At 38.7% G+C, this 20,257-nt stretch overlaps 1 protein-coding gene across 1 annotated transcript in view; it reads right to left on the reverse strand.

Moving 5' to 3' along the window:
- The window catches only part of cblb (Cbl proto-oncogene B, E3 ubiquitin protein ligase), a 93,328-nt gene extending 73,636 nt beyond the window's left edge, over positions 1 to 19,692 (reverse strand). Inside the window, exons 1-3 of the mRNA XM_079804835.1 lie at positions 19,424 to 19,692; positions 18,678 to 18,840; positions 17,174 to 17,424 (exon numbers count right to left, since the gene is read on the reverse strand). Of these exons, the coding sequence (XP_079660961.1) occupies positions 17,174 to 17,424; positions 18,678 to 18,830 (404 nt within the window). The 5' untranslated portion in view covers positions 18,831 to 18,840; positions 19,424 to 19,692. The remainder of the gene's footprint in view (positions 1 to 17,173; positions 17,425 to 18,677; positions 18,841 to 19,423) is intronic.
- Positions 19,693 to 20,257: the final 565 nt, after the last annotated feature.

Consider the following 20,257-nt stretch of genomic DNA (forward strand, 5'->3'; position numbering starts at 1 on the left):
AAATAAAATAAAATAAAATAAAATAAAATAAAATAAAATAAAATAAATAAAATAAATAAAATAAAATAAAATAAAATAAAATAAAATAAAATAAAATAAAATAAAATAAAATAAAATAAAAAGCCAAAAGCTTGTTCTAACTAGTATAAACATGCCTCAAATAGGATAAGAATGCAATATAGACACGGTTGGGTAATGCAGGTTGATAGGTCTGGTTCTTCGAGCTTAGAGAACCGGTCCTTATGAAAAAGTGATGAGTTTGTTTCTCCACATCTCTCGTTTCACAAATCTGTTCATTGGCTTGATGAGGATGCTGCTTCCGGGACAGAGCAGATCAATACTGGTTTCAGTTGAGGAAGGTTGTAGGAGGATCTATCCTGGCTTATCAGTGTAAGTGCAGGTCCTTTAGAAAACACACACACACACACTCATAGACACTCGCAGTGCTGGCATGTCTGATCACTTAACCGTGCTGCTTTAATTAAGGAAAAGTCTGAGATATCCAAAAGTTGCATTACTCTAATTAAAAAATTTAAAAAGATGCTTAAAAGTTGAGGAGAACAACTAATGAGGTAGCCTTTCTGTTATCTTAAGGCATGTCACTTAAGACATAATGTTAAAAAAACATGTAAAGAAAAAATGTGTGGTTGCTTACAGGTTTACAGAGTTCTGAATAACAAAGAAGGTGAAAATCATATGTACAAGAGCAATGGATTGATAACTGACGAGACCGCACACTTCAGAATCGTCTCTCACACCCAGCGATGAGTGACACATCTCTTGTTTTGAGTGACAGACGGGAGGCGACCAATCCCAGAGGGACTAATCCAGTCTGACAGTTTAAACAGGCGTTCACACTGAGGTAGCGAGTGGGTCGCAGTGCTGCGGGCAGTTTCAGGCCACGCTATGCTGGGTTGAGTATACGGGAGGTTTCTGATCAGAGAAAGAAAAAAGAAGCCGTCGTCAGCTCAGACTTTCCATCCTGTGCACCTCAACAGCACAATGCACAGCCTGACAAAAACGTTTATGTGGTCCCTCTGATGAGGTCACCGCATTTACGGCGGGAAAAGACAAAAGCTATTCAGAACTCTGGCAGGTGTTCTTCTGTGGCTGCTTTAAAAAATACAAGCCTGAGGTTTTATCGTTGCGCATGCAGACAAATGTTTCATTGACATCAAATGGATGCATGGTGACAGATATGAGAGTTCATACAGAGGGAGACATTTTATTATGCTTTTGAAAGAAGTCTCATGTGCACCAAGGCTAAATAACATTGTGAAATATAATTCCAATGTAAAGTTTTCTATTTAAACATATTTTAAAATGCAATCTATTCCTGTGATGGTAAAGCTGAATTTTCAGCATCATCAGTCCAGTTTTCGGTGTCACATGATCCTTCAGAAATCATCCTAATAGGATGATTTGATGCTCAAGAAATATTTTGATCATTTTGATTATCATAAAATATTGAAAGCACTTAATATTTTTGTGGAAACTGTGATGCATTGTTTCTATTTTCAATAAATACATTAAAAATAAAAAAACTTCTACAAAAAAGTTAATTTAGTAGGGATGCACCGATTTAAAATTGTCCGACACAATAACTGATAATTCTTTATATTTGAAAGCCGATAATCGATATATTGGCCGATAAATCTAAATCCAAATTTTATATAATTTTTGAAAGACTCATTATGTTCTCATTATAATTTTATGTAGCCTATATAACTATAATCCATTATTTATCTGATTTAATATTTGGGCCAATTTTTCCAAGCTGATAACGATAACTAGAGCCTGACCGATATGTGTTTTTGGGGACCGATGCCGATATTAGGGAGTTAAAAAAAATGTGATACCGATATATCGGCCGATATTCTTTATGTGTATATTACAGTACAGTACCAGACAAAAGTTTGGACAAACTTTCCCATTGATGTCCAAACTTTTGACTGGTACCGCATATATAATACAGTATGTACATAATATGCATTGTACATAAATACAACAGAACAAACATACAAATGAAAAACAGTTATTTTCAGGTCTTAACTAGATTTTCAGATAGGCTACAGAAATAGTAATCAAATGTAAAATAACACTTCATAGTCTTCACTATAAGCATTCAGTCAAGAGCAGTGAGTGATTTTTTTTCTCTCTGTCTATTGTTATCTCATCTTTATGAGAAAGCGCTCCGCTGCCATTATCTATGTTTCCATCCACCTACTTTTATGCGCATTTTGGGATACCGCATCAAAAAATGGTGAATGGAAACGCCAAGATGCGCATAAATTCAAAACATTTGCATAGTTTATCAGGAAGTGACGATTATGTTCTCTTCGACTCACTGGATGGAAACAGAGCTTTATTCGCAAATATTTTATGCGATATTGCATTTTTGCGCATAAATTATATTCGCAACTTTTGATGGAAACATAGCGATTGATGATTTCTGTGTTTTCACTGTTATACTGTAGGGGCCGCTATTACACATCTCCTGAACGAGTGCAGAATCTTCTGATCAAAACACAGGAGAAGAAGAAGCAGAAATGCACAATCTCATATAAGAAGATGCATATGTAAAAAAAACGCGATCATCAACATTAAACATCCTATAAATCAAAACGGCTATGTTATTGAATGAAATGCTGACCCAGGACTGTGAAGCTTTGAGGTGTTGATGGATCTGTTACTCCATCTGTGTTTTGATCACCAATATGAATCCCAACTGTATGTAAGTTAGTCTTTATTAAAAACATGATTTTCTCAGCTGTTTTCTCAAAATGTTGACCTTTTCCTGAAACTTACACACATTCAAGTGTTGATAAAAAAAAAAAGAGAATGCATGAAACTAGAATAAAACAGGCTCGATTCTTTCTTTTGATATATTGCATGTTCAGATATTCATACAAGATATTCTGTGGGCCATGAAAAACACTAGCAGTGACTGGCAAATTTCATGTTTACGTTCAATTAAGACATAAGGGACTATGTTTACGGTGATACTCGCTAGGGCTGTACGATTAATCGAAAAATAACCGAAACCGACATTCAGAACCTCTAACCAACGTATTTTTCCCATGTCGGTTATTTCGGTTTTCACGTGACTCCGCCCCGTCAGTCACATCAAGTGCATTTTGCAGGCACACACAGAGATGCAAGAGCAGTTATCTGTGTTTATAGATGCCCAGAATCACTATAGTAACTGCATGTTTTACACCGTTAATACAGGTCAGTTAATTGCTGTTCTTATAGCCTATGCGCTGACACACACACACACACACACACACAGAGAGAGAGAGAGAGAGAGAGACGGCGCACGCAAGCCCCGAAGCCGCTTTCACTTTCGTCCTCATAAAGTTTGTCAAGTAAATGCGTTTAAAGGCTTGCCAGTTTCAACATTTAACGCGATTCAAAAACAACAATACGGAAAACTTCTCCGTTCAGTGCTCAGCTTTTTTCAGTGACACAGAGCCGAGTAGTGTCGCGTCTCTGATAACGCGCGCGCCCTGAAGGCAGACCTCTGTCACCTGCGTCCTCACAAAGTTTGTCATTTGTCGGTGGTTTAAGCCCTGCCAGTTTGAACATTAAAGCGAGTTTCGACCATCAGATGTGTATTATGTTGAACTAATGCCTGATATATTGTGACAAACGAACACTCAGACAGAAGATCGCGCAGAGAGCAGCGCAGAAACGCAGTATCAACGCTGTCCTGGGACTAAAGTAAAGTCACTAAAGGAGCTAAGATACTCAACCGTTATAGCATATATTTTAATACCTTTGCAGTAAGTACAAACCACAGCTTCATAATGAATAGAGACAGTATGAGTAATTCACACACAGTCAGTTTATCAGTGAACTTACTCAAAAACCTTATGATAAAATATATAATAATAATAAAAAAATAATCTTCATTAATCGTAATCGAGGTCAAATATTCAATTAATCAAGGTTTTTATTTTTGGTCAAATCGTTACAGCCCTAATACTCTCCAAGACCAGCATTTTGACTTAATTTTGTGTGAATATTCACAAGCGTGGGCATGTGTTCATGTCGGTGGCATATACGCCGATATCTGCGCCAGGCTCATATCGGCCGATAAAATTGGCAGACCGATAAATCAGTCGGTCTATAATGATAACATTAAAAATGAACATATATATATAGGCCAATACCGTTACAGTGGCCGATATATCATTAATCCCTAAAATTTAGGCATCACACATTTACCAGTATTATTAAATGATAGAACTTTAAGAGAGGGTTATAGATGATGGCTAAGGTAATCAAAATGAAAAAATAACAGATAACAGATAAATATAGAATATAATAACCAATAACCATAGAAATGACCATGAAAGTTCACTTATTTCAAATGGAATTCTTTTGTAACATAAAAGTCGCTTGTCACCTTTGAACAATTTAATGCACTCTTGCTGAACAAAAGTATTATTTTCTTTCAAAACATGTTGTTGGTATAAGGATATATTCCGTATGTATTTAACATGTTTAAGTACTCTGGCTCTGAGCTGTTTGTTCACAGTTTGCCTCCAGGGATTTCATTCACAACAGCAGTGGATGATGACTGGGCTCAGATGGCCTGGTGAGTGTGTGTGTGTGTGTGTGTGTGTGTGTGTGTGTGTCAGAGTATATGAGGAGGAAACAGAGTGAGAGGCAAACACATCACAATAAATCAAGCACGTCAGCCAGACTCCCAGAAGACATGCACCACATAGACACAAAGGCGCAACACAGTCCCAAAAGGACACCCGTGAAACCTCACAAGACAAATCCTCATTCCCTCTCCAGACTGGACACACATGCCCGACTCCCCAAGCACCTTGCGGGAAACAAGGCAGGTTTCTGTTCTTGAAAGCACACATCTGCCGTGATGGACCTAACCCAGAGCTCAAACGGGACATTACTAGATGTAGAGCAAACATGGAAACAAAAAGCCTGTTCTCTCTTCTTCCGCTCCTCTCTCGCTCTACAAGACACCTAACCATACGAGACGCAGCTGTCGAGCCTAGTATTGATTTGCTGTTGGGTTGATTTGAATTCATCCTGAAGTTCCACCTGCTGCCCGCACCATCCGCTAGACAAAAAAAAAGCAGCACACACACTTGCAGTCACTTAGTAGACAAGAAGCTGTCACAAATGTGGCTCTGGTTTCAGAGAAACACATTTTCACTGCTGTGGAAAGTGTGACATTCACCCACTCAGTTCACGAGCACGACAGCACCCCGTGACACCGGAGACGCAGAACTTAAAGACTGAGAGGTAAAGACGGAGAAAACAACAGAGATATTAGAGAGGCGAGCAGATGTTCTGACATTTAAAACCACCAGCAGAGATACAAATGAAACCACAAAGGCTGATCATTCATTAGATGTTCATTTGAGGAGGCGTTCGGTCTGTAACCTTTTCCAGACGAGATCAGAAAAGGTTGAACCCCGAATTTTGGGGGGCTGGGTTCACAACACGTTCGCGTGTAGACAAAAGGGTGACATCTGTGTTTTAAGGTCAGGGAGATGCTACATATCTGAAATCAGCTAATTGCTAGAAATATACTCCATGCAAGCACACAAACATTGCAACCGTGCATTTACGTTTTAACGTGCACGCTTTACTGTGGTGCTAACCTCAGTAATCCTCGATACTAAAGGGAATGCTTGAGTCCAAATATGCCATTTAGGGACGCAGTGATACAGATAAAATGATAATATTTTCATGTTATGGTCGATAACCGATAAATGGCTGATATTCAAAAAAAAAAATTTTAATTCTTAATAAATGAAAAATAAAACTTTAAAACAAAATCAATAGTTACAAATGTTAAGTAAATTTAGGCATCATACATTAACTTTTAATAGTGTTATTATTATTATTATTTTTTTTAGATTAACAAGCAAGTGTTAGATGATGGCAAATGTTACCAAAACGTAAAACTAACAGACAACAGATAAATGGCCAATATTTTATATATATAATAAGAAAGTAGGGACAAGTTGGCAGCACAAGTTTTGAGCAAAATGAGAAAGAAGCGTTTTGTTTTTTTTCCAAATTGGTGTTTTTCGCTTTTTTGCAGAATCTGTTAGTTGAGATCACGAAGAAGCCTCTCCGTGTTTGAGATAGCAGTATTGGTATATTTAAAAGCATACACTTTGAGGTTGAAATCGGCTTGTTTTTCAGAGATTCTAGCATGCAGCAGAGGCGTGTTTCTTTTGTTATTGCCCCCGCCCTCAAAGGGAAGCATGGCTCAGTGTTGCCAAGTCCGCTGTTTTTCATGTCCGCGGATTGAAGCGACCCAAATCTTGTGATATTTAGCCCCGGGAATGCGAATTTTAGTAGGAAACCATGCCAAAAAAAACATTTTACCCCCCAAATGTGATTTTTTTTTAACCGACGAAGCCCCCCGAAACGCGATTGGGCTTGTTTTGGGCTAGTTTTGAGTAGCAATTGTGTGGGTTTTGTTGTGAAAACCTGGTGTCTGGCCGCGCACAGATCTCTGCTGGCAGCGCCAAGGCAATAACGACCAGCTGATACAAAGTGCAAACCTCCCAGATGACAGAAAGTCTGAAGCAGTAAAGAATAAACAACTATCCAAACTGTTTTACCCCTAAAAGAGTCTTTGTAGGCCTATGTTACCCTTAAATGTCAGAGAAAAGAACAGAATCCTTAGAAAATTGTACCTTGCATATTAGACTATAAAAACACATTATTATAGTTGATTTTAGTTTATCATAGTTGATCATGACGGTTATCACAGAATCCTGTTAAAAAGTCCTAATGCTACACAATGAAATCAATTCACCAAGTTTTATGTAGAAAACCAGCAAATAACAAATAAAATTAGCATAGATATGTACTTTTTGTTTACATACACATTAAAAAAAAAACACTAAAATTGATGGCCAGATTTTAAAGGAGTGTCTTGCAACATGTTATCTACAATGCACAAGTTCAAATAGAGTTTTGACAAAAAAGGTTTTATAAAAAGATATAACTCACATATTAAAAAATCATTTTTTGTCAAAAAAGATAAATGACTGACATTTACAATGCACATTATCCTTTATTATTAATAGTATGCGGTCCGATTGCAACCATGCAGCTTTACAGGGGGTATGGCTTATCTAAATGAGATGTAAATGAGCCCAATTGTCACTCCCAGCAGGTGAGAACAGGTGAGAACACAATCTTTAGAGGCAAATTTCTCCCTATTAAGCTTTTTGGAGTGCCTGCCTTCAAATGGACACAACTTGTCCAAATATTATCAGATTTCCATGTGTTACACATTGCTGGAAATCTTGGAGACTACACTTTCAGAATCTGTAAATAACTCAAAATGCCCCAGAACCGACTTGTGTCCCTACTTTCCGTGACTGGTCACATATATATATATATATATATATATATATATACACTTTTTTTGTAAATAAAAAATGTAATTATGAATTGCATTCTAACATCTTGAAACAACATTGCTTGCATGCCTAAACTTGAATATCATATGCATTCGGACCTAAATGTGTTTGTGTTCACAGTGAAAGGATAATTGTGGAAGGGAAACAGGATGTTGTGGGGCACTTCCTCCTCCAGATGACTGAAGAGAGGGATAAATTGTGCAATGCATCAGAAATCATAACCGATATCTGCTCTCAATGCAGATTTGCTGCATAAAGATTGGGTTGCACTGGGGTCTGGTCTTGTAAGAGAGAGAGAGTGTGTATGTATGTGTGCGTTTGCCCTTCCTCTAGAGGTCATATATCCCATGTGTCTTTCCATTCCGGTTTTCACCCCAGACTCACTTCCTTTAAGATCTGGAGAAGTCTTGGGATCTTGAGAATTCCCATCCAGTTAAAATGTGGAGAACAGACTCGGAAGTGAGGTCTTTTCCAATTAAGGCCAATTCAAAAACGGCATACACAGGTATCTCCCAGATCTGAGGTTCGGAATCGGTCCGTGACTTCCTCATTAATTCATCTTTTTCCATCATTAGCCGGGCACCAGATGAAGCTCATCATCACATGGAAGAGCAGACGGCGCGGTAACTGAGGCGTGGTGGGGTGGGGGAGTTCGGATATGTGGCTTGCCATCTGATTGGTGGTAAACTGGGGGCTGCTAATTGCGCTTTTACCCAAACGCAGACCTCCGCTCATTAATCAAAGCGCCGGGACTGCATTTGACAAGGCAATTAAAGAAAAAATAAACACAAACATGATCACAATAACACCACAGGAGGACTTAATTGACCCTCCGATGCAAGACAAACACGTTAAACAATGGGATGATGCAGGGGAAAAAAGAGCGGGAAAACATGAAAGAGTGACCAAAGAGCGGGGAGACCCCTAATTGAGTAGAACATCTGGCTCTGTTCCACTGTTATTTGGCTGTTTGAACTTCATTGTGCCTGTGTGTGATGGATGCAGCTGGTGAAGGCTGAGATTGGGGGATGCAGAGGGGCGAGGGGCCCATTTGGTCTGCAGGCTCTGACATGAGGGGAGGATATATTTTCCTTTCATTCTCTGTGGGAGGGCATTAACTTACTCTGTAAATAACTCCTATTAACTCCAGTCAAGGGGTGACATGTCCTGCTGCAGTCCATCAAGTACCATGTGCCCAGGTCTGGCAGGTATTGGACATCACTGCAGTCAGTGATTACTTGTTATCTTAAGCGGGAGGTACCATTATCCTGGGCATTGCAATAAGCCATTTATTTATTTTTGAACCAATAAATGGCCAATATTAAAATACAATACTTTGTCGAAATAAATTTCAAATAAAACACAAAAAAATAAAGCGACGAGTGAATTTAGACATCACAACACTGAAATATACAGTGTGACTGTGAACAATACATATTAATGCATTTTGAGAATAAATTTAACAATGATGTTATTACTTATTAGCAATTTCAAAGATTAACTAGTGAACGTTAGATACGTTTTAATATATGCAATAATGATGTTATTGTTCAAAAGTTTGGGTCTTTTTTTAAAGAAATTGATCCTTTTGTTCAACAAGGACAATTTAAAGTAACCAAAAGTGAATGTAAAGATATTCCAAAACACAAAATATTTCAATGTCAAATAAAAGAATCAAGTATCATGGTTTCCACAAAATATTAAAAAGCACATCTGTTTTCAACATTGATAATGTTTAAAATGTTTCTTGAGCCTATTAGAATGATTTCTGTTTTCCTAAGGATCATGTGACCCTGAAGACTGGAGTAACGACTGCTGAAAGATCAGTTTTTCCCATAGACTGTAAAAAAATATGGACGTAGTGTCCGTGACGTCACCCACAGGATTCTGAAGAGTAGTTTTAAAGCGTAAAGTCGGGTCGAGCTGGCCGTTGCCATCTTTGCAGCACGTCATTGCACTTCACTCCCGAATAATAGAAAATGGGCAAAGAGGCGGGGCATGGGTGGAGCTGAGGAGATGTGATGACTAACAGACAAACGGCAATCCACCTGTCACTCAAAGTGACCACGCCCTTAATTATGCCACACTTTAAGGCTTTATTATAATGTAAACAAATGAGTTATAAAAAAATTCACCCCCCTCACAGTTGTCATGAAAGGCAAAATTAGATATATAGACCAAAACCACAATTTGTATCAGGCAGTAAACATGTTTTTTTTATGCTGTAAAGTTGGGCATTTTAACATGGGGCTCAATGAGATTCTGCTCCCTTCTGGAGCCCATTTGATGAATTGCAGTTTAAGTCACTTCCGTATTGGCTTCAAGAGAAACTGGGGGAGGTTGCCGCTTGGTTTTTTCATCACAGGAATAAATTACATTTTAAATTGTAACAATATTTTTATAATAATACACATTGTGTAAACTTTCTTCTTTCAAAAACGTTTTTATAAAAAAAAATCTTACTGAGCCCAAACTTTTCAATGTTAGTGTAAATAAAGAAAACATGTAATATCGACCAATATAGTGCAAAATATTGCATATTCATAATTATAATGTTTCTTCAACAAAATGTTTTTGTCCAATTACTTTCCAGGACTGAAACTGTCTGTTTTATAATGATCTTTAGGACCGTCTGCCATAAAATATATATTCATTCTCACAGCGAGAGTCTGAAACATAACGCAATTATTACTTCGGATGAGAGATATAATCAGCTGAATGCTGAAACGTCTTCTGGAGAAGAATCTATTGAAGAATGAGCAATTGTCCTCATCAACCAATCAAGCTAATCTATAATTAGTTCCTCCTTGGGAAGAAAACACTGAACATTAACTCCAGCTCGTGCAGTAAAATTAACCGAGTTAACATTTCAAGAGAAGCTCTCTGCAGTGTGCTTATTCAAGGTCAAAGGAAACAAGGCAGGCCCGTCTTTAAGTTCCCCTACCAAGCAGTTTCAAATCCACAACTCCGTTTCCATCAAGGTCTGCACTTTCACTTCAGCTTTTCATCAGACGGTGTCCTGAGATAAAGCTACATCAGTGACCTTTACTGTCAAATCTGCTGCTGCATTAGCAATCTGGTCTGTTTCAGCACAGCGTTTATTCTAAGTATCATCCCGTGACGTTCCTGCCCCCTGTACGGTAACATGTTGATCCATTTCGGTTTACTCACAGCAGATGGTACTGACCTCCAAAAGAAGGCAGTTTCAACAACCAGAGCATTGTGTTTGTCCACAGTGAGCATGCTGGAACATCTGCGTGGAGAACATAGTAGCTAGAGTCCTTGCGGTCAGACACGAATTAAGGATGGTTGGCCGGTAAACATCCTGTGCTTTAAGGAAATAAAAACATTCCAAACATCACATCATGGTGCTAACGCCTACACAAGTTTACAGGTGCGAGACAGAGGTTTAAGCCGGGAAGAAAGATCACTTTTTGCTCATTTGCAGAACACAAAAACTGTTCCATAGCCGTTAAGCGGCTTTAAATTGAACGAGTTGAGTAAGGAGATTTAAACAGACGGCTGCCACTCGTGAGCCAGTCAGTATATTAGCTTTCTCAGAAGGGAATTAGCTCACTTGAAGGGCTCTCAGAGCTGAAATAAAAACTCTTTGTGCCATTCTGTTTTTTGGCGTGATGGGAATAGAAGAGGTAGAGTAACACACAATTAAGAATGACGGTAAATATACTAGGACTAGGGCTGTGTATCACCAACAATGTCACGATACGATACGCATCACGATATGGATCAATTTGGAATTCAATTTCTTTTGAGCAGAGTTTAGTAACAGTAATATCGGTTTATTGAATAACCAGAGTTAGAACAGTTGTGATATCATTTAAAAAAAACATGAAGCTTCGAAGCGTTATGAATCAGTGAGTCGAATCATGATTCGGATCTCGTGTCAAACCGCCAAACTGCTGAAATTTGGCGATCCAAACTGCTGAATCGACTCACTGATTCATAACGCTTCGAAGCTTCATGATGCCGTGTTTTGAAATCGTCATCACTATATAAGTCGTTATTTAGGTTTTTTTTGCGCACAATAACTATTCTCGTCACTCCATAAAGTTATTGTAGAACCACTGTAGCGAGATGGACTTTGTAACGACGTCTTTAGTACCTTTTATGGGTCTTGAGAGTGTAAAGTGCATTGTGCCAATGGAGGCCTTTCAGAGCCATCAGATTTCAACTAAAATATCTTCATTTGTGTTCCGAAGATGAACGGAGGTCTTACGGGTGTCGAACGACATGAGGGTAAGTAATTAATGACAGAATTTTCATTTTTGGGTGAACTAACCCTTTAACTTTACAAATTACATAATCATATAATATACATATTTTTTTAAATATAAACATTTAAATGGTGGCTGTCATAAAAACTTGCCAGATTGATTCAAACATGCATTAAATATTGAAGAACATTACAAATTATAATGAATATGGAATATGGTGCATATATTCAGCAAAATGCTCCTCTCTAGAGTCAATTTTTCTAGCTGACAAACGAGTTTATGGACACTGGATATGTTTTTTTTCTGAGGCAACATCAATGTGACGTTACATGACATTGTAAGCTGTTTTACTGACGCCTTTCCGCGTTTGAAACACTGTTCGAGTGATTCCATGTGAAATGATACGGATTTCGGTAAGTTGTACTCTATCTTATAACACACGTTAAGATGTTCATTCATGTTTATTTCGCGCTGTAACTGGTATTAAGGCGGAAGAGAAGATCCGTTCACGTGCACTGCAAGCGGCCGCTTCTCTAGAGCTGAGCTGCGCCAAAGCGATCTCACGCCACAGCGCCAAAACGGTATTTATGTTTTTGAATTTCGTAATAAAATGGACGTCATTTGAAATCCGAGACTTTGTTTTATATCAACAAAGCACAACGAGTATTGCTATTGAATGGATGTGAGGCGCGCTGCAATGTTTCGTTCATTCTTAACTGAAAGCCTCTTCTCCATTGTGAATGTCTTGCACTGCTGCTCGCGTCGCGTTGATTACATTCAAAAGCACACAGTATCGATACGCGCATCGTCAGGAGTTCATGACGATGTATCGTTGTATCGATATTCTGAGCACCGCCCTAAATAGGACTGGGTACTAAAAATTCACAAGTTTGCAATGCATTTCAATTCGTTATCGATTTATTTGTATATAGTATATCAGGTACAGTACTATGGAGGCCGAAACCTGCTGAAATTTGAACAAAACATAACATAAAATATATAGATAAATAATTAAATATAATAATAGGAAATAGGAAAAAAACTAACCAATTTTCTATTCAATGTAATATTTGTATTGTTTTTTTTTTCCTTCATTTATTATTTTCTTTTTAAATGTTTTAAGCATTCATTTATTTTGATATTTATTTATTCCCACATGTATTTATTTTTACTTTTCCATGCACAAATGAGGGAGGTGGTCCTTGTGTAGCTCCAGTGCATCATTGGTTCTCACATATAGATGTGTCAGTGTTGGAATTTCATAATAAAGTTTACAGAATTTTAAAGCCGAGACTGTTTCATTGACTAAAAGATACATTCATTGGATTTAAGAGTCGATATCGGTTCATCAAAATGAAAACCGGCTAAAATCGAGAAATCTATACTTTAAACCTAGCTCTAAAATACACATGTGATTTCACAGTCAGTGAGAATGCAAAACAGCTCCCTGGACCGTCCCCGCTGTCTGTGGCCTGCTTAAAGGCCAAACCTCAGATATTTTCTTCTGCGCGTTCGAGAACACTACATCTGAAGTCTCTATCTCTGTTGACAGCAGTCTCTCACACCTCAAAGCCACAGGAAAATTAAAACATCTGCCGATCTTCTCATGATGCACGACGGCTGAAAAGCCAGCATGCCAATGAGGCTTCGGTGAAGATATGTGTCTACTGCACGGCTCCACGCTTCTCTCCGCAATGCTATCCATCTGTGTCACCAAAAAAGACACTGAGGAGATTAAAGCACGAAAGATCCAACACTGTAAGTTTAAGACTGCCACCTCAGCCCCAGATACAGCGAAGCTTGCCAACGTCCTCTAGATTCAATGCATCCGGCCCATTCATCTCTGTTCCAGACCACCGTTTTGTCCGCCTCTTAATGTCAATACTAATAGATAGTAATGCATTTAGATCTTTCCAGTAAGAGGAGAAACTCAGAACCTCAGCAATCCTCTGATAATTATCAAACAGGGTTGACATTGCTAGAGTACAGTACACAATCTGAACATTGGTGTCTGTATCGTCGCCCTGCTAAGATTTTACAGTATGGTTCATTTTGTTCTTTTTTTGTTGTTGTAGTAGCTTGCCCACAGCTGTCGCAACAACGTAAACAGACAAAGATAGTAACACAGACAAGGTCAACAATGAGATGTGTAGTATTTAAAAAAAAGCAAGGCATACAAATAAAAATAAACATTATTTTGGCAGTGATTAAAAGATTAAAAGAGCATTTTAAGTTGTTTGGGGAGCATTTCGTCTTCCTAAGACTGTCTAACGCTGCATGGCCGAGATGATATTTATGGCAGGAGGGTGCTGGGGGAGAAAGACAGAAAAAGAGAGTCCCATTGTTGGTCTCAGGAGCCGCAGTATAATTACTGTAGCACATGCGGGGCCTCCGCGAAGATGCCTGGCTGCAGGCCGGGGACCAGCTCTCTATACTGATGTCTCCCCGCAGCCCCACTGCACTATGAATGAACTCGCTTTCCACATGCCTCTTTCTCCTGTTTCCCTCCTCTCTTACTGTCTCTTCTGTACATCTCATTCAGGGGACTGCTGGCCTAAGTGGGACTTTCACTTGCCCCGCCAACATTTTCACTGGTCCTACCACAAAGATAGATTCATTAACACACACACGTTGAGTTTCATGATTATGGGGACTTTCCATAGACATAATGATTTTTATACTGTACAAACTGTATATTCTATCCCCTAACTAACCCTACCCATAACAAAAAAAAAAAAATTATATTTTATAAAAGATTTAGTTTGATTTATAAGCAGTTTTCCTCATGGGGACCAAAAAGGACAAGGATTTCAGATATTGCCAGCTTTGTAGGGACATTTTGTCCCCATAATGTAGGATATCTGAACCCCACACACACAATCACTTTATTGTCAGAATTTCCTAAATTTGCCTTGTGTCCTTAAGTTAGACTTTATACAATTAAAAAAACTCTACATCATATATTTTATCACGTTACAATAACTGTCTGTGATACACTAGTTCAGATATGCATATTAGTAAATTACAAATGTTTTAAAAATATATTGTTTTGCACTAAATTCTATATTGCATTAATAATAACCTATTATTATGCCATTTTTCGAAGTCTTGATTTTGTTTTTGAGGTGTACTAAAATATGCTTCAAAAAACACATTATTTTTCACATATTTCACATTACTACAGCACCTCTCTCCCCAGTCTGTCTCGAACACGCTGTTTAGTTCCTGTTTCGCTGAAGCCCCTCCTTCCGAAATACTAAATGTGCTGTGATTGGTTAGCTGGCCCGGTGTGTTGTGATTGGAACACGCTTAGCGTGTGTTCGGGAATTGTCACGACCCTTACCATAACTGCGAGTTTCATCTGCATATGTAAATATTAAGTATGGTGTCAATTTCAAACCAATTCAAGTCTGATTCAGAATTTAAAATGTTAACAAACAAGAGGATCGTCCAGAGCGGATTTCATGCACGGAACGTTTCAGAGTGGTATTTTTTTTGTTGTTGTAATTTTCTTATACATTTTAGATACTTTAATACAAACAATAATTGATCACAAAATCACAGTTAATTTTCCCAAGGGGCGGTGAACAGCTTTAAAAAAGCTACAGTAAACATTAATATCGGCTAGCAGGCGAGTGGAAGCAAAGCTTTGCTCTTTGTTCACATCGTAGCAACAACATAAAACGTATAATTGGAACTGGTAATAGAAAACGCAACTTGAAATAATAACACCTACTTACAAGCTGTGATACACAAACAACAGACTGTCCCGACAAAGTAGGAAGTGCTCCATTTCAGAAGCTTTTGTGCGTAGCCGGCATTTTGTGCACGTAAAATGTGCAGCACACAGAAAAACATTGGGGTTATAATATTCAGGAACAGTGTTTGAACCAAATTTGAAACACTCATTCGTCAGACAAATGAGTTTTGGAAACGGGGTGGAAAGAATTGCGTCTTTTCGACATTTTGAAAAATAAAAACGTGCATTCCGTGGGCGGGGATTATTGAAATTAGTAACATTGTGACTTCACATGATCCGAAATAAAAAGAAAAAAAAGTCCAAACGAGTCGTTCGTTGTAGTTCTTGGAAGTATATTATTTTAAATAAAATATCTCCCTTTGGAGTGGACTCCAAATACACCAATAACACTAACTAAAGTTGAAAAAGCATAACAGGACCCCTTTAAATATAAAATACCTAAATATTATCATATATATCAATCACATGTATATTAGAGCATTTATATTTACTTACACAAAAACACAAATACATGATCATCAAGCACAGGATACGGTGACCACGTAGGACTACTGACAGATAGCACTTTTATTGTTGAGCCCTGCTTCTTTTCCTTCCTCTTTGCAACCTCCAAAAGGACACATTACTATCCCCCCCTTTGTGTGGGACAGGGAGCCAAAGGCTGGAAGGCAGACTAGAGGATCTCTCCCTTGAGATTTAAGACAGAGTGACACAGCAGACGTGGAGGGGCCGTCAGCCGATATCCCTGCTCCTGTCCGGAGCGAGTGTCACAGCTTCTGGATACAACAACGTGTCAGGACAGCCTGTCAGTTGGCGTCCGCAGGCTAAAAAATGCTGTTTTACCTATCCATCAGCCCTAAAAAATTCATTTCAATCATCTCACCCCTGCAGAACCTGGTGAGACTGGGATCGAAAGCATTACTAAAATTAAACTCTCCTGCCAAAACCCGAGCCAGAGTTGCCAATCAAAAGCTCTGGGATGTAAACCAACAGCTGAAACACTATTATTTGCTGGCAGTATCAAACGCCTTATGATACGTTTTCAAACTGTGCAGTATTTACCCAAATAGTCAGTGGCCTAAATGCAGTTTAATTGATGTGAGGCTACGCTCTAAAACAGATGCTGGGAATGTTACGCTTGGCTGTCAGTAAAACAGAATGCTAAGATTTTCCTCTTTAGTCAAGGCCCGTGTTTCATGTCTGAAACGCACAGGCTGACCCAGAGCTCTAATGGCCCCCGGGGAGAGGATTCTGCATGTGTCAGCTTATGCCCGAGACACACTTGCTCTGTTAATAATGTCTCTCACTTTGTTCTCGCCCTGCGCAGAGTCTGCTTGGCCCACCGAGGGTTTAGATCCAGCGGGGGTCGGTCTCTTTCATTAGGGCTTCTGCTCTTGATCAGAGTTGGATTTCCATGATAATTAGCCATGACTCAAGTTGACATGAACCACCAGAGGAAACTCAATGGACAGGGCAGTCATGTGACCTGACCTCTCCTATGTCTGTGTCCATCCGGCAGGACGTTCAAAGGGCAACAGATCAATGTCAAAAAGAAAGGCCGTACAAGTTATGAGACTGACAACCGTGATAACGCTTGAAGATGACCTTAAGAACCATCTGCTGGCATCTTGATGCGAAATGCACATAGAAGAAAAGACAAATCTCTGCCCCATTTCACTGCACAACGGACAAAAACAATCCGTATTCGCAAAACACTGACCAGACCACAAGCGAAATAAAAAGCACCCTACCTGTCCTGTGACTGTTCTTCGTACATTCTCTCCTTGGCTTCCTTAAAGAGGCGGATGGCTCTTTTGGATTTCTTCATCAGGCTGTCGATGTACACTTTGAAATAGTCATTCTCGCTTAGCTGAGTAAGTCTCTGGTTCTCCTCGTATTTGCACAGAATCAGCCTCAGGTGCTGGTAAGTGTCAGGTAAAATATCCAGGATGTACGGAGGACTGTTCTTCAGCTGTAGTCTGGGGTTCTGACATAACCTCACCTGAAAAACACACACACACCATCGGCTTAGAAAAATCGACTCCTCTTCACAGAGGACACACTACACACAGCCGTTTTTACTAAATAATTCCGTTTGAATAAAAAACAATTCAAAAAGGTATAAATGAACTGTACCAGGACTTAAAACCTTCAGGTCCAATCATTAGTACAACAGACTAGTTAAGAGAAAATAAAATGCTTGCACTTTGTAACACAAATCATGATCACCACACTGTGTACAGAACTCTGTATACAATAAAATATTGAATTGGTAATGAAATGTAAAGATGGATGGGAAAGAAATCCCAGAAGATTTATTTGTATAAATTATATAAAATCACAAAGTATTGCATATATAAAATAGCTATAAATAAATACAAAAAAATATATGTTTTGGATGGATGGATGGATGGATGGATGGATGGATGGATGGATGGATGGATGGATGGATGGATGGATGGATGGATGGATGGATGGATGGATGGATGGATGGATGGATGGATGGATGGATGGATGGATGAAGGATAGTCAGACAGACAGAAGGAGTTGGATGGACGCACAGATTAGACAGACAGACAGACAGACAGATAGATAGATCAAATTCAATAGAACAATAGATAGAATGATAGATGATAGATATAAGGATAGAAAGGTAGATGAAGGATAGAAGGATAGATAGAAGGATAGATGAAGGACAGAAGGATAGATAGATAGAAGGATAGATGAAGGACAGAAGGATAGATAGATAGAAGGATAGATGAAGGACAGAAGGATAAATAGATAGAAGGATAGATGAAGGACAGAAGGATAGTCAGACAGACGGAGATGGATGGACGCACAGAGTAGACAGACAGACAGACAGATAGATAGATCAAATTCAATAGATAGAATGATAGAATGATAGATAGAGATAGATAGATAGAATGATAGATAGAGATAGATAGATAGATAGATAGATAGATAGATAGATAGATAGATAGATAGATAGATAGATAGATAGATAGATAGATAGATAGATAGATAGATAGATAGATAGATAGATAGATAGATAGATAGATAGATAGATAGATGCTACGAACAAACTCATCGCTCTTGCCGCCACTCAGTAAACAGTTTTCGCTACAATGTATCAAACAAACGCTTCCAAACAAGAAACTTCATGGAAAAGTGTCTTTTAACGCGTGAGAGCGGAGGAAGCACTGTTGCGTCATCAGCAGGAAGACTGTAAACACACTCAGGAGTCAGGACACTTACTACTTTGTCCATGAGTTTCCATGTCTTCTCCACGGTCCGGCGGTCCGCGGCCGCCTGTTTGGGGGGTCCGACAGCGTCCTGGATGGCGTCAATAATGCCTAAAATACGGCCTTTCCTATTGTTAGGTGGGCGTCCACTGAGAGCAGTTGCCATTTTCTGCACACTGTAACATACAGAGATGTTGAAGGCAACAAAAACACATGTGGGCAGATATGTGACAGTATAAAGGAACTGTACCACAGGACTGATAACCTTTTATATCAGACCAGCGATTGGTACAAACAGAGAAATTAAGATGCTTGCACTTTGTAACCCATTTAATAGCACTGATTACGTTGGTGAACATTTGTATATTGTAAAACGTACCATATACACAACTATAATTAAAGGTACAAGATGTGTCTCACACAAATCATGATCACCAAACATGTAAACAGAACTCCATTTTAAAGAACTAATTATTTAATCCCATTATAAAACTTTTTTTAAGCATGCAGTTTGTTTCAGTGGGCTGTCTAAGCAGTGCCCACTAAACTGGGAATACTTTGGGATGAAACAGTTTAAAAACCACCCTGCAGAAATACGAGATTACTGTGTTGCACTTTTTAAAAGCGCATGTAACAAAATGCGTCGTAGTTAGACACACAACTTGATCTTCAAAGACTACAACAACTAATTAGCCCGAGCAGGGATCTTAAATTCACTGTAAATTGCTCTTTTGTATAATCTAAAAACTCCAGACTTACTGCGGCAAAAGGAAAACAGTGTAGCTGCCAATACAGGGAATGTCAGAATTCCTGAGTTGAAGCTTTAGGGAGGTCCCCACAACAAATTACAACAAAAGCAACAAAAACACAGCGCCAATGTCAGGAAACTGTTACATCTCTGCCCAGATGTTCAACAACTAGAAGCGGCTCGTCCGTATCCTCACGCAGAATCCTCTTAAACGCAGTACAATCCAGCTTTTCTCGCTGCCTGATATGGTCGTGACACTGCTCGGTTAAAAATCAGTACTGGAAAAAGAAGCAGCGAAAGCAACAGGGAGGAGCCGAGTGGGCGGAACCGATGAAGCAATCGCTCTCCAGCGGCCAATCAGAAGGCGCGAACGTCCTCCGAGGTGACGGAGTTCTCCAATCGCCAATTGGAGTGGAGACTTTAAGTGCATACTTAATATTTCCGTGAATGAAGAGGCAATGAAATCGTGCAAAGCGTTTTGTAGGTTGTTCCTATTGTGCAAATTGTATATTCAGTCATCTTCACTTTCTCCGATGGAAACAAGTCATATGGCAAGCTGCCTTAGCATTTATAACGTCTACAATAGATAGCCTAACTTAAATCTTTGTATATTTTTTGTTACTAGTACCTAATCCAATATTGACGAGTATCTTTTCATTTGAATTACTCTTTTGTTACTGGTAATCAGTGTTGGGTGTAACTAGTTAAGTAATTATTTACTTTATTTAATTACTTTTCCCTTGAAAAAGTAAAGTAAGGGATTACTCTTATTTTTCTGTAATTTAAGTACAGTTACATCTGATGTAATTGAACTAAATACTGTGTATAGACTGTTGAACAATTAT

The sequence above is a fragment of the Gobio gobio genome, assembly GCF_949357685.1.
Source record: "Gobio gobio genome assembly, chromosome: 22".
NCBI lineage: Eukaryota > Metazoa > Chordata > Actinopteri > Cypriniformes > Gobionidae > Gobio > Gobio gobio.